This window comes from Silene latifolia, chromosome Y (assembly GCF_048544455.1).
Source record: "Silene latifolia isolate original U9 population chromosome Y, ASM4854445v1, whole genome shotgun sequence".
Lineage (NCBI taxonomy): Eukaryota > Viridiplantae > Streptophyta > Magnoliopsida > Caryophyllales > Caryophyllaceae > Silene > Silene latifolia.
Window position 1 is genome coordinate 388,614,397 of NC_133538.1, and position 22,046 is coordinate 388,636,442.

General features: G+C 41.3%; 1 protein-coding gene across 1 annotated transcript; it reads left to right on the top strand.

The window, feature by feature from the left end:
• Positions 1-444: 444 nt before the first annotated feature.
• On the top strand, positions 445-21,775 carry LOC141628819 (actin-depolymerizing factor 2). Its single transcript, XM_074441917.1, has 3 exons — positions 445-591; positions 20,365-20,630; positions 21,293-21,775. The coding sequence occupies exons 1-3, from the start codon at positions 589-591 to the stop codon at positions 21,441-21,443; spliced, it is 420 nt and encodes a 139-aa protein (XP_074298018.1). The 5' UTR covers positions 445-588; the 3' UTR covers positions 21,444-21,775.
• Positions 21,776-22,046: the final 271 nt, after the last annotated feature.

Genomic DNA, 22,046 nt, shown 5'->3' on the forward strand with positions numbered 1-22,046 from the left:
TGTCATCCCCACAACACTCTTTCTAGAACACAAAAACTAGAGTGGGTCTTTGCAACAAGTTTGTCCGAACTAAAAAGCAAGACGTTTCAAAGTCCGCCTTGGCAAATTTTGGCGCACTTTTTGGAACTGTTTTTTTAGGATTAACGATGACGCCTAATATTAAGGTTGCACTTTATAAATCAGAAAGACTTAAAACTAATTAGCTTTTGACAATTACGTTTTTTACAAATCAATAGCTGCTAGAGGCGCAATGTCTAAAATGTATAAATAACTAATCTTTCTAACAATAGCAAGGTGTTTCATCCTTAGAAGCTAACTACACTAACAGTAAACCTTAAGTAAACGGAAGAACGTTCACACGATCAGGTGGAACCGCGCCTTGAGGCTGCAAAACAATAGTTAAATTAAAAAATAATAAAGGAGACGTAAAAAAAGTGCAACAAGACACCTATTTGTGTTGTTTCATGCTTGGACTTGAATTGTACGCACTACGCAGTCCTCATCTTTCAATTTTCTCTCTCCTAAATTTTATCTCTCCTCCATTTTCGATACACTGTCATCTCCGATCACTCCATTTACCTTCTCACCATGGTAATCTAACCTTTTTTACCCATCTATTTGTTTGTACTGTCCTGTTTTATGTGTTTATACTTGTATTTTTACTGAATTTCTTTTTAATCGATTTTAATTTGGGGAAATTTAGTTTAATTAGGGTTTGGATCTAGTTTAGCTTTATTAGTATGTGTGATTGAGCTATTTGTAAAATTCATGGTAAATCGCGGTTTATAGAATGGTTAATTTCATATTTGTTTGTAATTCTGTATATTTTTACTGTGATTTGCGGTAATTGTGTTTTTAACCCTAGGAAGTTGTGGATCATGTGGTTATTGCGTTTAATCAAGGATTTGATTTGATTTAATATGTAAATGATTGATATGGAACATGAAGTACTAATAATTTTGATTTTGAGATTGTTACTGTTACTCTAGGGTTTGCTCATTACGTCCATGTACTATCACGTAATTAAGTATTCGATGTCAGTTAATATTAGATCAGAATTGTGTTTGATTATTGAGTAATATAGTTGGTGATTCAGGGATGAATTTGGACAATACATGGGCAGTTAAAAAATCGTACTCCCTCCGTCCCAATCATTCGTCCCAATCATTTGTTTACTGATAGATAAATTGCCGGTCGTCGTTATTACTAGAATTAACTATCAAATTAACAATTTATAGACCTAACTAGACTCTACTAACTACTAACAATAATGGTAGTAAAATGGCAAGCTAGGGTAAGGAAAGGACCTTTAACTAAGACTCGAATTGTAAACTATTGACCAACAATCACTAACTAAGACTCCTCTTTACTAATTAAGATACTAATGACAATTTAGACTCAATAATTTAAACTAATCACAATCAATGGGTATTCACAATGTTCAACTTGTAGGAAACATAGGTGGAAAAAGCATTTGGTTGGAAACAACATGAAAAAGAATAAATATGGAGATTTTCCTATTGAGACAATTCAACAAACAACTAGTTATTCGATCCAAAACAATTGTTAGTCAAGCACTGTTGGCTAAAAATTTCTGGCGATCTCATCATATGCCGTCTTTGCTTTTTTCAAAAGTTATTCGATCCAAATACAAGAAGGATTTTCCTATACCCCGCAACAAATCACAATATTCAGCAGCGTCTTATGCCTGGAAAGGCGTTATCAAGACATCTTTTTTACTTCGGGATGGAATTGCATGGAAATTTGGAAATGGAAAATCTATTGACCTTAAATCTGACGCTTGGATTCTTGGTAATAAACCTATTTTCAAGGCTCAGAGGCAACCTCAATCTGTAACCTTTGATGATCTTCTGCTAGACTCGACTCACTGGAATACGAAAGTTATTTTCCACTCTTTAATAAATTTTCAAATAAGCTATTTGTTCCCTGGAACTTCCTCATCAACCTATGGATGACTATATTTATTGGAAGTCCACGGAAGATGGAAGATACTCATCTCGTTCCGTTACTCCTTCCTTCGGAAAAATGTTCTTTGTCTTCTTCTTCCGTTCACGCCTTTGTTCCGGCTTCCAGTGGGATTTACTTTGGAAACTTCCATGTCAACCTCACATTAAGATTTTCCTTTGGAAAATGGCTCATCAAATTTTACCTACTTCGGATGTGCTAATTCGACGAGGTTTGGTTATTAACCCTGAGTGTTGTTTTTGCCATTTGAATTCCGAATCTATGGGACACCTTTTCCGAGATTGTGAAGTCACTAAAAGAGTTTGGTTTGCTAGTCACCTTGGACTTCGAACGGATTCTGCATCCAATGTCCCTTTTCATCGGTGGTTCCAAAATTTCTTGAGATATTTAACTCGCACTGATGCGGAAGCTACTGGCGCAAAAATGCACTTTACCCTTCTTCTTTTTGCTATTTGGAATCACAGAAATAATGTACTTTTTCGAGCTCTCCCTGTCAACCCCGCCGATTATACATGAGGCCGATCGGCTTTTACGCAGCTTGAGCTTGCTTTCTGTTCCAGCTACGAGATCGTTTCTTGCACCTTCAAAACAATCGTTTTTGCCCCTCTTTCTCTCGTTTACAGAACCTTACCATCAGTGTCGATATTGTTTTTGCTTTCAACAAAAAGATGTCGACTTGTTCCTTTCAAATCTGCTACAATGATCTTGTTCTTCATGATTGTTGTGGACCGTTTCTAACTCTCGTCTTCAAGCTACCATCATAGCTCTCGGAGGCTATGACTTATGCCTCCTATAGTAGACTCCAATCGATCTTTGTTCGAAATCGGAATGAAAATCTTCTACAGTTGCTTTACAAAAGCGACATGCCTCTAGTCCCGATAGCTGTTTCTAATAGTTTTAATCGTGTTCAGTTTTTCCTAGATTGTAATCAAAACTGGTATGTTAGCGGTTTCTTGTAAATTTTGTTTATGTATAAGAAGTAGTACACCTTTGTCAAAAAAAAAAACAAACAACTAGTATGCAAGAATCAATGTAAGGGTGAAACTTGGTGTAACAAGCCTCAACAACTACTTCCTAAGCTTAAAGATCCTCTCTTTTCTTCCCTTAACAATCACTCTAACAACTTTCATAAGATGGTGATTACTTGCTCCTAAGCTAGAGTAGTTAATTCTACCTATATGATTACCCAATTGAAAACCACAAGATGGCTTACACACAAGAGCGTTAAGATCAATTCCAAACAAAAGAAGTCAAGATTAATCCTTTAGGAGGCTTAATCCAACTAACCCAAGGATCAACAACATGCAAATTCCACTCACAAAGATACAAACTTTAAACCAAATTCATAAAGATGCAAGCTTGCTACAAGGATTGCAATAGTAAGATGATTAACATGCAAGGTTGATCATTCCTAACACAATAACATCCGAACATAAACATGAATATCAAGGAATATGCAATAATTATTGAGGAAAGATTAAGAGATTCTTACAAGGCTTAAGGAAAGTTGTGTCTACCAAATTACACCAAGCAAAAGGTCTAGCCTTCCATAACCATAGATGAATCTAAGATTAATGGAAAGATTGACATCAAAATTTAACCAAAGATTACAGCTTTTCTCCAAAATACCAAGTTCTTCCTTAACATACAAGTTTGAGATTATTCAATAATGATGTGTTCAACTAGGTCTTCAAACCATGAACTATATATATGGCTGCACTCCCCTCTAGGTTAAACCCGATTTGGGCTTCCACGAAATGGTTTAAGATGGATGATCAACTCTCAAAGGCTGAGGAGAATGCAGGTTGCGTCATCCACCGTAGGCTTGCGTCAAACGGCGCAAGCTGCGTCAACAGAGGTTGCTTCCTGGACTGATCTCTGCTCCAAATTCTTCATCTTGTAAAGCTTCTTTCATCATTTTGGCCTTCATGCTTGTTCACCAAGGGATGACAACTTCTATGCTAGCTCGTTTGGAGTCCGTCTTCACTTGATTGCTTGCTTCAGGGTGTGGCTAGAGGCACTTGCTCGGGATTCCGAACTCTCCTCTCAAAACCATGCTCCATATATGCATTAAAACCCGTTAATCACAACAACCAATGGGACGGGAAGACTAGCTCATTATTCCGACAAAAGACACTTAAATGAAACCAAACTAGGCCTAAGAAGGCCTTATTGACTCGACACTTTTGACTCTATCAAACTCCCTCACACTTAGACTTTTGCTCGTCCCGAGTAAAACTCAAGGCACTCTAGGGGTGAATGATCACTCTTCCCTTACCACATCCATCTTATGTCTCCCTCATAAACAATCCACCAATTAAAGGAAAATCTAGACTCAAGGTTTTGACACTCGCTCTTCCCTCACACTTCCTCCTTATATCTCCCTCATACAAAGACACAACACACCTCCAACTCCCACTCATTCCAACTCCACCCTTCTTATATCACCAAGCAAGAGATGGCCACTCTCACCTTATCCCAAGGTGATAGCAAAGTGGCCTAGACAACCTCCTCAAGCATCACATTACTCCACTTATATCACCCCTTATCACTCCATGCAAAGTAGGATCATGCTACTTGGTTGGCCACACACCTACAAGAATCAACAACACAAGTAGCCAATGCAAAAACCACCAATTTAGAATAAATTTTTGTGACTCAAAAAGAAATTAAATCCTAATCTAACCTTCTTTTAAGACCCTCCTTATCACTCCCTTCTTATCCCTCTATCTTTTTGGTGTTTCATTTTTTCAATTTTTCGATATTTTTGTTGAAAATCCCTCATTTTGCCTAAGGTGCCCTTTCGGGTTTTCACCTTAGCTTTCCTTTCCTCTCATGGTGGCTTGCTTCTCTTTTTTTCATTTTGCCCGGGATGCCCTTTCGGGTTTTCATCCCGTCCTCGGCCACCTTCCCAATCTTGCCTTAGGCGCCCACCCTTGTGGGTTTTCACCTAGCCGGGATTTTCGTTTTTTTTTTTCAAGCATCAAAAACTAAGTATTGTACATATATTACAACCATTTCACTCCCACACACTTAAACCACACATTGTCCTCAATGTGGAGGAGTACCATCACCTCTCACCTTTAATTGTTGTTGGGACCCGAGCCACCTCCTTGCTCATATGTCCCTTGGTTCCTTCTTCTCCTCTCCCTTGCTTCTTTTACCCTTCTTGCTCTAGCATAGCCTTCTTCAACTTGTTGCTCATTAATGGTGGGTTGGTAGTTGGGATCGTTTTGGTGGAGTGTCATGCCAAAAAGGCCTCGGATGATGCCAAAGGAATCCTCTTGTGTTTGAGTATCTTGATAGGAGTCCTCAATGTATTGATGGTGCCTTTCATTTTGGACTTCGAATTGTTGCCTCACTTGCTCTCGCCATTCATTTTGAGCTTTCCACAAGGCTTGATTAGCTTCCCATTGCTTGACTACTTGTTGCCAAGCAAGGGATTCTTCTTGTCTTTTGGCAATTCCCTCAAGCATTCTCATTTGGGCCGCTTCGGCTTCATCCCCCAACCGTTTGTGATCATCAAAAGCATTTTTCCATTGTTCTAAGCTCTCCAATCTTGGCCGATGTTGTTGTTGCCAAGTGTGCGAGGTCTCAACCCTCCCACTAATAGCTTGCAAAGTTCCCCGGGTGTCCTCAAAATACTTGTACATTTGATGTTGCCAAGGTTCCAAAGGTGGAGTAGTGGAAACCCCAGCTTCATGCATAGGAGTATCGTGCACAAAAGTAGAGTACACACCCGGTTGTTGGAAAGTAGGCTCCTCAATCCTTTCTATTTCCCTCTCTTCCTCCTCTCACTCTCCCTCCTTGGCCTCACTTCAGTCCTTGATACACTCCTCCTTGGCCCTTGTTCTTGCTCACTTGCAATATTTGGATCTTTGTGGCAATAGAAATGGCGAGCCGTGGGTCCTCTAGGAAGAGGCATGGGAGGAGGCAATCGAAGATAAAACAAACCATTATTTCCCAACCAATGACCCGAAAGTTCCACTGTTGGAAGAATTCGAAACATGTTGCATTCTTAAAGGGCAAATTCGTTGTAATAACAAATTCCCCTAGATTCGCCGACGGCTTGGCTTTCCGGGATTTGGCCATGGAAATGCCGGACAAAGAAGGTCACAAGTCCACCGTTATGAATGTTCCCACCGGATTGCTTCAATTTGTGATGCAAGCATGCATCCATGAACAACTTAGCCCAATCCGGAATACCCACTCCCTCGGGGAGCATGGTCCACAAATAAAGCTTGACCGCTTCACTAACCTTTGTAGGTTCTCCAACGGCCGTGAAAAGGGTGATAAGGAGACGGGCTATTATTCGGAGGGGTGAGGGCAGAAATTTTGTCATCTTTGGTGGTAGAGGTTCGATTCGTTAGTGCATTCCAAAATTCCTCGGCGGTGCGTTTTCTTGCCATGATTGGTTCCGGTTTTTTGGTAATTTTCAAGATCTCCCTTACTTCTGAAAGGGTGCACTCATACCATTTCTCGTGGATTCTAAACTTACAGGCACGGTCGGCATTGTCATCCACATCAAGCTCGGTTAAGGTTGTGAGGAATTCGTAGGTGTAGGATCGGTAAGTGTTGTCCCAAGTATCTTCATGAAGGTAGGCCTCTAGTCCCACCTTAGCAAGTAAGGAGAAGGTGGTGTCATAGAGGCCAAGTTTTTTCAATGTAGCCGGGCGTAGGAATTTGGTGGTGACAACATTTTGTGGTTTCGGGGCAAAGAACTTGTTCCAAATTTTCAATTAAGCGGCGGTCATGCTCTCATGTCCCACGAACACTTCCTCGACATCCGAATCAACTTCCTCCGCCGCTTGCCTCTTACCCTTAGCTTTCCCTCTAAAAAACTTAGGAGCCATATTATACCTTGCTTGAAAGAAATAGCACAACAAAAACCACTCAAAAGAACTACTTAGCAACAACTTAAAAACTTGTGTTTGATGATTTCCTCTACCTCACCCAGAAATTTTTTTGCCACAACAATGATATAAGCTCAACAACAGTAGCAAAAACGAAATATGAGTCCAAAAACTATTAATTTTGAGACAAAACAAATGTGTAAAAACTAAGAGGGGAGAGTATGGTTATACCTTCCCGAATCCACACAAAGCTTGTCACTAGTTGTCGAATAATCCTTGCAAAACCCTCCTAGAACCTTGAAATCCCGTTTGAAACCTTGAATTTGACGATTCTTGAATTAGGGTTCTTGATTGAATTGGGGCAAAATCTGTCAAAATGGTTGTATGGGAGGTATTTTGTGGTGGTAATCACAAATTTGATGAATTTGTGCAAAGGGAGGGTGATTAGTGGTGATGATTTGTGGAGATTTGATGAAGATTGGGGATGGAAGGATAGGGGTGGGAGTGTTTGATTAAGAGCACAAACTTGCACAAACCCGACGGCGATGCAGGATGACACAGGATGACAATGACACATGCCTGCATCATAGCCTGCCCAGGATGACGCAACATCATTCATAGCCTGCCCAGGATGACGCAATGACGCAGGAGGCTTGCATGCAGGATGACGCAGGCTGCGTTGTTTTGACGCAGGCTGCGTTTGGGATTGCCGGCTTGCGTCTAGCTTTGATAATTATGCTCCTTTTTCTTGAGAAAATTGTTACTCCCCTACATTTAAGCTGTCCCTCATACTCCACAAATTCCGTATCTCCCTTGTCATCACGTTTTCCCATGCAAAACGCTTTTATCAAACCTTCACAAGAGTATTAGTAACTTAAAGAATTTGATGCAAACCATTGTTAACAAGGAATGAAATGACATGTAATTTAAATGACATGAATGTATTTTCTAGCTAGGAAAGCGGTAAATTCTACGCTAAGGAGAGTGTATTTACAAAGGTTGCCGTATTTTTAACGCCAATGGCTCGACTTAGTGCTTCATTTCATCATGCTTGATAAATGGGGTCTTCCATGGTGATTTCTTCGACCATTTGTGTTTCCATTCCATCATGATAAGCTTTGAGCCGTTGTCCATTCACTTTTATCATCTTCCCCGAACTTGGATTTTCAACCTCAACCGCTCCATGAGAATGGACCTTCCTCACAATGTATGGTCCGCACCATCTTGATCTTAACTTTCCGGCGAACAGTTTTAGCCGATTTTGGAAGACAAGGACTTTGCTACCTTCCTTGAACTCCCTACGACTTATCATCCGGTCATGCCATATTCTTGCTTTCTCCTTGTATATGGCGGCATTGTCGTAAGAATCAAGACGGATTTCCTTAATCTCTTGAAGTTGTAGCTTCCTATGAAGGCCCGCATCATCTAGGCTTTGATTGAAATACTTGATTGCCCAATAAGCCTTATGCTCTACTTCCAAGGGGAGGTGGCATGCCTTGCCATAGATGAGTCGGTACGGGGACATGCCAATCGGGGTCTTGTAAGCGGTGCGATATGCCCAAAGAGCGTCGTTCAACCTTTGACTCCAATCTTTTCTATCGGGATCCACCATTTTCTCTAGGATCCCCTTGATTTCCCGATTGGAGGGTGGTAAGTGGTGGAGACTTTATGTATGACCCCGTACTTCTTGAGTAATCCCTCCATAATTCGGTTGCAAAAGTGAGTTACTCGGTCACTTATCAATGCTCTCGGGTACCCAAATCATGAAAATATGTGGCTTTGTACAAAGCTGGAAACGGTTCTCGCGTCATCATTTCGGGTTGGTATGGCTTCTACCCATTTCGAGACATAGTCCACCGCTAAAAGAATGTAGAGATAGCCTTTTGATTTGAGGAATGGCCCCATAAAATCTACTCCCCACACATCAAAGATTTCTAAGTAGAGCATGGGTTGAGGCATTTCATTCCTCCTTGATATGTTCCCAACCCTTTGGCACTTATCACAAGTCTTTGTGAAGATGTGGGCATCCTTGAAAATGTTTGGCCAATAGAACTCACACTCAAGTATTGTCCTCGCCGTCCTTTGGGGTCCAAAGTGACCTCCGCATGCATATTCATGACAATGTTTGAGAATAGGTGGTATTTCCACATCCGGCACACAACAGCGGATAACTTGGTCTTGGCACATTTTCCATAAATAGGGGTCATCCCATATGTAGAACCGGGCATCGGCTTTAATCTTGTTCCTTTGACTTGATGACAAATAAGTAGGGAACTTCTTAGTCACCATGTAATTCACCAAGTTGCATACCAAGGTTCCGTCATCCTCCAAGCATAAAAGGATTTATGAGGCAAACTTCCATCTACAACACCCATCCTTTGCATTTGTTGCTCATTAAGATGTAGCCGACTAAGGTGATCGGCCACAACATTTGCCAACCCTTTCTTCTCCCTTATTTCAATGTCGAATTCACTTAAGAGGAGGACCCATCGCATAAGCCTCGGTTCCACAAGTTGAGTAATGGCTTTGTGGTTGGTGTACACGATCACTTTGACCCCCAATAAGTAAGAGCAAAACTTCTCAAGGGCATATACCACCGCCAAGAATTCCTTCTCGGTTGTGGTGTAATTCTTTTGAGCATCGTTGAGAAGGGAGGAGGCATATTGGATGACATAGGAAGCTTTTTCTTCTTTTTGGCCAACCACGGCCCCAATGGCAAAATCGCTTGCATCCGTCATGATTTCAAAGGGACGTTCCCACCTTGGTGCTTGGATGATTGGAGCCGATACAAGGCTTTCCTTCAATAAGTCGAACGCTTTCCTACAATTATCATCAAACAAAAACTCCGCATCTTTGTGCAAGAGCTTGCACAAGGAGTTAACAATTTTTGAAAAGTCCCTTATAAACCTTCTATAGAAGCCGGCGTGTCCCAAAAACGACCTAATGTCTCGAGTATTAGATGGATACGGCAAGCTTTTAATCACATCCACTTTTGCCGTATCCACCTCAATCCCTCTTTTCGACACTATGTGTCCTAGCACGATTCCACTACTCACCATTAAATGACACTTCTCGGATTTTAGTATGAGGTGAGAGTCTATACACGTGTTAGGACCATAGCTAGGTGGTTTAGACACGACTCAAAAGAGTCTCCATGGACGGTGAAATCATCCATGAAGACTTCTAATATGCGCTCCACATAGTCGGAGAAGATGCTCATCATGCAACGTTGGAAAGTACCCGGTGCGTTGCACAATCCGTTAGGCATGCGACGGTAAGCATATGTGCCAAAAAGGCAAGTGAAAGTTGTTTTGGATTGGTCCTCCGGATGGATAGGGATTTGAAAATATCCGGAGTACCCGTCCAAAAAACAATAATACTCTTTTCCACCCAACCTTTCTAGCATTTGATCTAGAAAGGGTAGGGGAAAATGGTCCTTTAAAGTGACTTTGTTGAGACGGTGATAGTTAATACATACCCGCCATCCCGTTTTAAACGAGTGGGAATCAATGCCCCTTGGGTATTCTTGACTACCGTCACCCCGCCGTTTTTCGGTACAACTTGAGTAGGACTTACCCATTGGGAATCATTAATGGGGTTGATGATTCCCATTTGAAGTAGCTTGATGACTTCCTCTTTAACCACCTCCATCATGGGCGGATTGACCAACCGAATCTTGTGCATGCAAGTACTTGGGACTTATCCCTTTCATATCGGCAATGCTCCACCCTAAAGCTTCCCTATGGTCTTTCAACATGGTCACTAACCTCTCCTCTTGCTCCTCCTTGAGTTGGTTTGAGATAATCAATGGATGGGTATTGTTTTCTCCCAAGAATATATACTTAAGGTGATTTGGAAGAGGTTTTGGTTCATGTTTAGGTGGTTTGATGGTGGAGGGTAATGGTCGCTCAAGGTTGGCTTCTAAGGGGAGGAAGGATGTAGGAAATTTATGCTCTTGATAAGCTAACATTTCAGCTGAGACCCGGGGAGGACGCACGCTGCGTGAGGGGGCGTAGGCTGCGTTGTATGACGCAGCAGCCTGGATCGTGCATCTTCATTTTCTCCTTTGGTTATTTCCTCCCCATCTTCAAGACTTTCTTCCTTGTCCAAGTTTTTGGAATACTCCTGCACATCATGAGATAACACTACACGCAAACCTTCTTGGTCCAAATCGTTAGTGAGGGCAACCTCAAGAGGGTCTCTTTGACACAAATTATACACTTGGGTGACAATTGGCTCGATTATGTTCAAGAAATAGCATGAATGTGAGTCGTTAGGTTGTCTCATTACATCATAGATGTTCTATGTGAGTTTCTTTCCGTCAAATTCCATAGTGAGGTTCCCATTAGACACGTCAATCTTTGTCTTAGAGGTTTTCATAAAAGGCCTCCCTAAGAGAATCGGGGTGGCCCTCGAGTAGACTTCCATGTCAAGGACATAGAAGTCGGCCGGGAAAGTTAAATGGTCCACCTCTGCTAACACATCCTCCACCATCCCCTTAGGGTAAATGTTTGAGCGATCAACAAGGGTCTTGTTCAAAGGTGGAAGTCCCAGGTCTCGTAAAGAGTATAGGGCATGACATTAATTGACGCACCTAGATCTAACATAGCATGGGTGAAACTCTTCTCTTCAATTGAGCATGGTATAGTGAACATCCCCGGATCGCCACACTTTTTGGGAAGTGATTTTTTAAATATGGCGTAGACATGTTCACTTACCCTTACTTTTTGGGTGCCCTTCCCCTTGTTTCTCCTAGGCGTACAAAGTTCCTTGAGAAACTTTGCATACCTCGGAACACCTTTCAAAAGATTGAGTAGGGGAATGTTTACTTCACACTTCCTAAAGGTTTCGTAGAAATCCTCATCCCTTTCAAACCTCTTAGAATGTGTGAGAGCATGAGGAAAAGGTACCTCCACGACATGTTCTCTCACGATCTCTTCAACATGATAATTGGTGTTGTTGCTTTCTTTCTCTCCTTTGTCCATGCTTAACGGACTCTTCAATTCTTCTCCACTAGCTTTGGATGATGACGGTTTCTCTTTATCAACCACAATCTCTTCTTCCTCTTGTACCTCAATGTGAATAACCCTCTCATTTGACTTTGCCTTTCTCTTTTCCTTTGGGGGAGATTCTAAGGTCCTCCCTTTTCTCAAAGTCCTGGCACTTGCATTTTCCCTTGGAGGGAATGTTGTGGAAGGGATTGAAGAGGAGTTCTTTTGGTTGCTCTTGGCAATCTCTTGCGAAATTTGGCCAAGTTGAATTTCAAGATTCTTGACCCTTGCATCACTTCAGAGTTTATCGGCATCCATTTTGTCAAACCTCCTTGTTGTTTCGGCTTGCCCTTTAACAAGAATTTTCAACATTTCTTTAGTCAGATGAGGGACCTCCTCAACAACAACAACATCAACATCAGAGGCTTAATCCCAAAATGATTTGGGGTCGGCTGACATGAATCATCCTTTCGAACCGTCCATGGGTGAACGCACGCCTCAAAATGCGAATAAAAAAGAGAAGATGAAAAACAAAAGGGAAGAACGAAAATGTAATGGAACGTCAAGGTAAACTTAGGGGTTTTAAAATCGAATTCCGGATTTCTTTTATAAAAACTTAAAATTTAAATCGAGAGAAAAGATTAGAACGATTTTTAAAAACGGAAATAGAATTAAGGATCCGAAATGAACCAAGTAAAATCTATAAGAAAGTGGTTGGTAAAAAAGTGCAATAAAGGAGAGAAGAATAAATAATTTAATTTCTTCAAATTAAATAAAAAAAACACTAAATATGTCAAAAACATCAAATACTAAAAATCCACATGTATCCTTTCCCTCCATTGTGCCCTCTCCGTCACCATACTCTCCTCAAGCCTCAGAATTCTCATATCATGCTCTATCACTCTCAACCATGTCTGTCTCGGTCTTCCTCTACCTCTAGGGACCTATCTGTTCTCCAAGTCTCCAGCCTCCTAACTGGTGCGTTCATAGGTCTCCTTCTCACATGGCCAAACCATCTTAGTCGGTTTTCCATCATCTTGTCCTCTATTGGCGCCACTTTTACCTTTTCCCTAATCACCTCATTCCTTAACCGATCTTTCCTTGTATGTCCGCACATTCACCTGAACATGCGCATCTCCGCCACACTCATCTTTTGAATGTGACAATGCTTCACGGCCCAACACTCGGAGCCGTAAAGTAAGGCAGGCCTAATTGCCGTGCGAAAAAATTTCCCTTTAATCTTTGGGGAATATCTTTATCGCATAGAAATCCTGCAGCACTCTTTCATTTCAACCATCCCGCTTTAATTATGTGAGCCACATCTCCGTCTAACTCCCCATCTTTTTGAATAATAGATCCTAGATATCTGAAGAAATCCGAACCCTCAACAACCTTCCCATCGAAAATAATACTCCCCGCCTCTGTCGATCTCAACCCCGCCACCTTAGTGAACTACTCAGTCTTACTCCTGCTCAGCCTAAACCCACGAGTCTCAAAAGTCTGCCTCCACAATTCCAACTTTCTCTCCACCTCGTCTTTTGTCTCATCAATCAACACAATATCACCCGCAAACATCACACACTAAGGGATGTCGTCCTGAATATCCTTTGTCAACTCATCCATAACTATAGCAAAGAGAAAAGGACTAAGTGCGGAACCTTGATGCACCCCGATGGTAATAGGAAATTCTTCCGTTCTCCTAACATTAGTGCGAACACTTCACTAGCCCCCTCATACATGTCCTTTATGAGGTCAATATATTTTCGCGACACACCCTTTCTCGCCAAAGCCCACCAAAGTACTTCTCTTGGTACCCTATCATATGCCTTTTCTAAGTCAATAAAAACCATATGTAAGTCCTTCTTGTCCCGATGGTATTCCATCAACTGTCTCATGATAAAAATCGCATCCATAGTTGATCTCCCGGGCATAAATCCAAATTGGTTATCCGAGATGTCTACACACCTCCTAAGCCTTTGCTCAATTACCCGCTCCCATAACTTCATCGTATGACTCATAAGTTTAATTCCCCGATAATTGGAACACTCTTGAACATCACCTTTGTTCTTGTACAAAGGGACAAGAGTGCTTCTCCTCTAAGCCGATGGCATCTTGTTGCTTCTCCAAATCTTGTTGAAGAGCATGGTTACCCATTCGATCCCTTTCTCCCCGAAGCACCTCTAAACTTTTATGGGTATACCACCCGGTCCCTCTGCTTTCTTTGACCCCATCTTCCTTAACGCCTTTCTAACTTCGCTCTTTTGTATTCTACGCACAAATTCCCGATTAACCATGCTTGGTGTTACCTCTACATCCCCAAAACCTTGTTCCTGATGTCCATTGAATAAAGTATCAAAGTAAGAACTCCATCTAGCTTTTATTTCGTTATCCTGAACCAGAACCTTGTCGTCCATATCTTTCACACACCTAACTCTCCCATTATCTCGTCTTTCTGTCTCTTATGCGAGCCAGTTTATAGATATCCTTCTCTCCTTCTCTCGTGTCCAACCTGGTATACACTTCTTGGTTAACTTTTGCCCTCGCATCCCGTACGGCCTTTTTAGCGGCTCGTCTAGCCTCCTTGTACTTTTCAAAGTTCTCATCACTCATGCATTTCCTCATAACCTTATAGCATTCACGTTTAGTCTTTATCGCTTGTCTCACCACATCGTTCCACCAAGATGTGTCCTTACTTGATGGTCTATTCCCTTTAGATTCCCCTAACACCTCCCTCGCCAAATCCTGTACAACATGCTCCAATTTATCCCACGTTGCATCAATATCTTTCTCCTCGCAATCCGACCAAATATCGCTACTTCCAACCTTATCCAAAAACGCTTGTTGGTTTCCCCCTTGTAGCTTCCACCACTTGATCCGTGCCTCACCGATTATCTTTCTCTTCCTCAAGTCTCTTACCCCGAAAATCAAGAACCACTAGTCTATGTTGTTTTGCTGCACTTTCCCCGGGTATGACCTTGCAATCGGTGTACTCTTTCCTCCACATATTCCTTACCAAAAGGAAGTCAATTTGACTAGCATTTCCTCCACTTCTATAAGTCACCAAATGAGAGTGTCTTTTCTCAAACCAAGTGTTCATTACACCCAAGTCATATGCCAAAGCAAAATCTAATATGTCACTTCCTGCTTCATTTCTCTCCCCGAACCCAAAACCCCCATGAATGTTCTCGAAGCCAACTCGACTAGTACCCACATGCCCATTGAGGTCACCACCAATGATCAATTTCTCTCCAATAGGGACTCGTTCTACAACCTCTTCCAAATCTTCCCAGAAGGCTCGTCAAAAAGAAGCATCCAAACCTACTTGAAGTGCGTAAGCACTTATAACAGTCACCACCTCATCCTTGACTACAAGCTTAATGCTCATAATGCTATCACTCTTTCTCGATACTTCTACTACATCATCGATGTAATCTTTATCAATGACAATTTTTGTTGTTGCCTTAGGACCTTGATTCCCAATTTGGGAAGATCCCCCCTTCCCTTGTTGAAAATTTTGGTTCCTTTGGTAGTTCGGGTTTGGACCTTGTGAATTTTGGTTTCTTAAATGGTTGAATTGCCCATTTTGGAAACTCTTTGCCTTAGGACCTTGATTCCCAATTTGGGAAGATCCCCCCTTCCCTTGTTGAAAATTTTGGTTCCTTTGGTAGTTCGGGTTTGGACCTTGTGAATTTTGGTTTCTTAAATGGTTGAATTGCCCATTTTGGAAACTCTTTGAAGTATTCCCCCCCCCCCCCCCACCCCCACCCCACTAAGGTTTGGATTAGAGCTGGCAAGTCTGACCCGACCTGAACCCGAGCAAACCCTACTCGACCCGAACCCGAAAATTTTGCGACCCGAAACCGACCCGACCCGACTCGATGACGACCCGTAACCCGACACAACCCGATTATCAGCGACCCGAACCCGACCCAGACCCGACCCGATATTGACCCGACCCGATACTGACCCGATTAAATTGATGACCCGGCAATTATTAAGCTTAATTTTGATTAAAATGAAAGTGATTTTGTGTTTAGATTGATATGTTTGACTTAGTAATGAATTAATTAAACCAAATAATAGGTTAAAAACTAAATTTAATGGTAAAAAATTATAGTAATGCGATTAAGTTACCGGACCCGATAATGACCCGACCCAAACCCGACTCGACCCGACACTTCATTTGACCCGAATGACCCGACCCGATAACGACCCGACCCGGCTCGACCCGAAAGGGTATGCTGACCCGATATGACCCGACCCGACGTGACCCGACCCAAACCCGGCCCGACTGACCCGATTGCCACCTCTAGTTTGAATTGTCTCTTGCCGATGTTGGAAGTGTTTCCACTTGGATCGTATTTGTAGTACCCACCCCCTGTAGGGTTTCTAGAATTATAGTTACCATGCCTCATGGCACTCACATTCTCATAGCCTATCCCTTGTTCTTCAATAATAGGACAAAACTCAACCGGGTGTGAACCTTGGCAAAAATTGCACTCCGCATTCAATCCTTATACTCCACCCACACTTTGATTGTTCCCCATCAAGTGAGCTACCAATTTGGTAAGATCATCCGCGGTCTTCTCAAGTTTTTGGTTGGAGGAGGAGGGTGTTTAGAGTCTTTGACCCCCAACTTCCTCTCCCGTAGCTCCTTGTGCTTGCTGCTAGCCTCTCTATAATTTCATTTGCTTCCGCCACAGTCAACCCCTCCTCCCGTAGCGGCATTCACCATTCTTTGGTCTTGTTGAGTAAGACCGTCACAAAAGTTCACTAGTAGGTCGTCACCACTTAGCCCGTGGTAGGGACATTGGGCAACCAAGCATTTGAACCTTTCCCAATACTCGTACAAACTTTCACTTGGATCTTGTTCCGGAGAAGTATGGCCTTCTTTGCATGGTTGTGTCGGGAATCGGGGTAAAACTTTTCAAGAAATGCCGATTTCATGGTCTTCCAAGTGCGAATTGTACCCGGTGGGAGGTAGAATAGCCAATCCTTGGCCGCATCTAGCAAAGAGAATGGAAAAGCCCTCAATTTGAATTGGTCTTCCGTGACACCATTTGGTATAGCACCCTCACACATCATGTGGAACTCGGAGAGATACGGTTGGGGTCATATCCGCATGCTCATGAAACTTGGGTAAATTGTGGATAAAGTAACCCTTCAACTCAAAGTTTGCATTTGCCCCCATGGGTGGGTAGGCAATGCATAGGGGTTGAGTATCATAGTTTCTAGCCCGGAGTTCTCGGTTGGTTCTTGTATCATTAGCCATTTGTGGATACTCGATTTCTATTGGTTCAACCAAAATGGGTGTGGTATGCTCCTCTTCAACTTGTTCTTCCCTTGTTCTTCCCTTTGAGGCCGATTATAGAAAGGATTTGAGAATAACCAAGAGTATGTTCCTTCCTCTTCTTCTAAATTGAACTCACTACCTTGGTGTTGAGACCTAGGCATATACCTTCATACTAAACAAGTTGGATTAGAACTACCACTTACTTTTAACAATAACAAAGAAATAAGAACAACAAAGCATAAATGATACGTGTTTGATAAAGGGAATTAACGAAACGGATATATTCGGCAAACTAGACCTATAGCTTGACGAATTACGAGACCAAGCCAAAACCTATTGACTCGAACTCAAGGAATTATGTCAGAGTCGCGTTTAGACAATAATTCGAAAAACTCTGAAATTGCACGCAACAATTACAAGAAGTTTGCAGTGATTTTTTTTGTGAAAACTTTGATGCCTTTTCATTCCAACAAAATTGGTTTTAAATAGCCCCAAACAGACGATTGAAGAGTCTCTTACAATCCTAGATTAATTAGCTAGTTTAAGAACAATAATTAGCTAAATTATTTCAACAATTACACCCATTTAATCAACAACATAACTATAGCTATTAATTTCCCTCCACCCATTTTATTTGATAAACAAGGAATAAGTTCATGTCACTATTACTCGACCCATGACACCATGCAAACACAACTAGCCATCGAGTACTAGGCGATGGGCTAAAGTCATCGATGACCGCATCAATAAATCACAACTCAAGTTCTACTTACGTTGCCTTCCCCGGCAACGGCGCCAAAATTTGATAGATAAATTGCCTTGGGTTAAAGGTCCTTCCCTTGGGTTCGATCCTAGCTTGCCATTTTACTACCATTATTGTTAGTAGTTAGTAGAGTCTAGTAATAACGACGACCGACAATTTATCTAATGACACTAATGACAATTTAGACTCAACAATTTGAACTAATCACAAAAAATGGGTATTCACAATGTTCAACTTGAAACATAGATGGAAAAAGCATTTGGTTGGAAACAACATGAAAAAGAGTAAAAATGGAGATTTTTTTATTCAGACAATTCAACGAACAACTAGTATGCAAGAATCAATATAAGGGAGAAACTTGGAGAAACTTGGTGTAACAAGGCTCAACAACTACTTCCTAAGCTTAAATATCCTCTCTTTTCTTCCCTCAACAATCACTCAACAACTTTCATAAGATGGTGAGAGTAGTTAATTCTACCTATATGATCACCCAATTGAAAACCACAAGAGGGCTTACACACAAGAGCATTAAGATCAATTCCAAACAAAAGAAGTCAAGATTAATACTTTAGGAGGCTTAATCCAACTAACCCAAGGATCAACATGCAAATTCCACTCACCAAGATACAAACTTTAAACCAAATTCATAAAGATGAAGCTTGCTACAAGGATTGCAATATTAAGATGATTAACATGCAAGGTTGATCATTCTTAACACAATAACATCCAACATAAACATGAATATCAAGGAATATGCAATAATTATTGAGGAAAGATTAAGAGATTCTTACAAGGCTTAAGGAAAGTAGTGTCTACCAAATTACACCAAGCAAAAGGTCTAGCCTTTTATAACCATAGATGAATCTAAGATTAATGGAAAGATTGACATCAAAATCTAACCAAAGATTACAACTTTTCTCCAAAATACCAAGTTCTTCCTTAACATACAAGTTTGAGATTATTCAATAATGATGTGTTCAACTAGGTCTTCAAACCATGAACTATATATATGGCTGCACTCCCCTCTAGGTTAAACCTGATTTGGGCTTCCACGAAATGGTTTAAGATGGATGATCAACTCTCAAAAGCTGAGGACAACGCAGGCTGCGTCGTCAAACGGCGCAGAGTCTGCGTCCTGGACTGATCTCCGCTCCAAATTCTTCATTTTGTAAAGCTTCTTTCACCATTTTCGCCTTCATGCTTGTTCACCAAGGGATGACAACTTCTATGCTAGCTCGTTTGGAGTCTGTCTTCACTTGATTGCTTGCTTCGGGGTGTGGTTAGAGGCATTTGCTCGGGATTCCGAACTCTCCTCTCAAAACCATGCTCCATATATATATGCATAAAAACCCGTTAATCACAACAACCAATGGGACGGGAAGACTAGCTCATTATTCCGACAAAAGACCCTTAAATGAAACCAAACTAGGCCTAAGAAGGCCTTATTGACTCGAGACTTTTGACTCTTTCATTAACCTTTTTTATTTTTTGTGGGGGGTATTATATGACGAAGAGAGTATGTCACTGATTTGATAGTATGGAGTGCTGGAGTGGTATAATTCAAGGGTTGGCGAATTGATCATCTGAGATTGGGTGAGGTGATGTGAAATCCAAATTCTCGATTGGTTGGCTGGTTTATTGACTGGATTTTAGATGGATCATATAGACACAGTTTTTAGGTGATTATGTCCAAAATTTGCGCTACTTTGCCTTGGGTGGGTTGTGGGTATGTCAGTAAGTGTGAAAATCATGGTAAACATCTGTCACTTGGAGAATATAACATGTCTTGGCTGAGCATCACAGGGAAAGGTGATACATTACACGTACAAAGTGATGCAAGGAGTGTGCGCTTTCAGCGAGCAATAGCGCTGTGGGGCTAGGATGCACAAAGCATCACATGAACCATTAGGACATGCCGTGGGTGATTGGGCCAGGTGTTGGAACATCCATTTGTCATGGCAACACCCTTAAGCTTATATACTTTTCGAAATTTTGGTCGTCAAATATGATTTCAGTTAACAAGAAACAAAAAGGGGGGCTTCAACTTTTTGATGGATGTAGTGATTGTATATACCTTCAATAATGATGTTGGGCTTCTAGTGTCTCTAGATGACGTAGTTCCCAATTATTTTGTGTTTACTTGGGCATTGGGGAAGTTAGTTCTATAAGGGATCGAACACCCTTGATTGTGATTATCAGTACCTTGCGTTTGTAAGTTGTTGTCGTTATTCTATACAGTATGCTGTCTTACAAAATCTCAGGCCTTAAACATACTGTGTCCTGCTAGACTTTGTGCGGCGACAATAGAGTTGTGGAAGGGTTAGTTACGTCCGGAATGGCACTGTCTGGCTGCTATATAACGATGTGAAAATATGGGGCACAATCTATACTGCTAAACTGGTGTGCTAATGTGCTTCTGTTAGCTATCCGTAGCAGTTTAGGCTTGATATTGTTATATTTGCTTTCCGTGATTGACAGGCCAATGCGGCGTCTGGCATTGCTGTGCATGATGATTGCAAGCTGAATTTTTTGGAGCTGAAGGCAAAGCGCTCACACCGGTTTATTGTGTTTAAGATCGAGATGGATCAGAAGCAGGTCATTGTTGAAAAGGTGGGGTCGCCAACTGAAACCTATGAAGACTTCAGTGCTGCCCTTCCAGCTGATGAATGTCGCTATGCTGTTTTCGATTTCGATTTTGTGACAGAGGAGAACTGCCAGAAAAGCAAAATCTTTTTCATTGCATGGTAAATGTTGACTGTTACAATTTCATGGCTTGCAATTTTAACTTGTTCATTCCCTTCAATACCAACTAGAAGTTAGAATTTGGTTAGAGACTAAGAGTGAAACACACGACACTACTTACTTAAACTTTTACATTTACACTTGTATCATGTGGGAAAAAAAAAATCACTTGTTTCTGACAGTACTTCTGTTTTCATTTCCAATGAATCCAAAGGCTCACTATTCTTTGGTTTTGAATTATGCTGGGATTATGCAAAATACTTTCATGTTTTTTTTGTTGTTGTGAAAGAAGCAATCATTCAGTGCGATTCTTGGTTGAATTTTCACTATGGGCAAGGGCATATCTATTTTTATTAATATGGGACTGTTGAAACAGATATATTTTGTTCACTTAACCCAAATTTCGTGTTGAAAAATTTCAAGTTTTAAATTTCATATGATAATGACCGGATATTCAAGGGGAGCCGAAATAATTATTTTTTGGTCTACCACTAATGTTTTTTCTTTACTCTCTGTGTTACCTCTTTACACAGGAGCGATGTTGCATACATCTAACCTTCTTAGTCTCTTACCGTTTGTGAGACGGGTCCTTGAGATAACGTGGTAATGTTATTATTGTTGTATAGTCTTGTCTCTGACTGAACTGTGTGTATATCTTATCAAGGTCTCCGGACACCGCAAGGGTGAGAAGCAAAATGATATATGCAAGCTCGAAAGACAGGTTCAAGAGGGAACTGGATGGTATTCAGGTGGAGCTACAGGCAACTGACCCTACAGAGATGGGTCTTGATGTGTTCAAAGACAGAGCCCGTTAATTCACGAGGCTAGTAAGTAGTAATGGAGAATGCCTGTTCTTTCTTGCGCACGTTTTTTTTTCCTTTTTAACTCCAAAGGATGTGATGTTTATAGCATGTCAATGCTGGATCCCGGATGTTATATTTGCTTTTGTTGTATGGGTTTGACCTTATAAATCCTATGAAGTGCGCCTGTCTAGATCAGTATTCTCGTTTGTATTATTGGAGACGAATTCCATTTTTGGAATGATGACTGTCGGTATAGCATGGTGATGCATGATGGTGTGTATGATTTGTGGTGCGGACAGCACATTTACGTTGCCAGTTTAAAGGCTACTTGATTTATCTGTTTATTTCATGCTTGTTCCAGTCATTATGTCGGTGTCTGGCACTACATAAGATAACTCGTCATAGGGATGTACTTTCGGTATTTCATATATTTGTATTTGAGGTGGTTTGGGCGCATAATTATGGGACTGTCTTTGAACAAACTAGTTGTTCAAGTGGGTGTTGCACTTCTTGAGGTCATTCATTGAGTTGCAAGCGAATGCAGTCAAAAATACATATCAGCTGATTTTAAGACGAGTAAAGTTTTGTGAAAGCATGCTTCTAGCCCACGTATGT

What these genes read in the sequence shown, in the direction of transcription:
- LOC141628819 (XM_074441917.1), top strand. An exon ending in AAAATCTTTTTCATTGCATG is followed by an intron (nt 20,631 to 21,292) that starts GTAAATGTTGAC and finishes TATCTTATCAAG; the next exon opens with GTCTCCGGACACCGCAAGGG.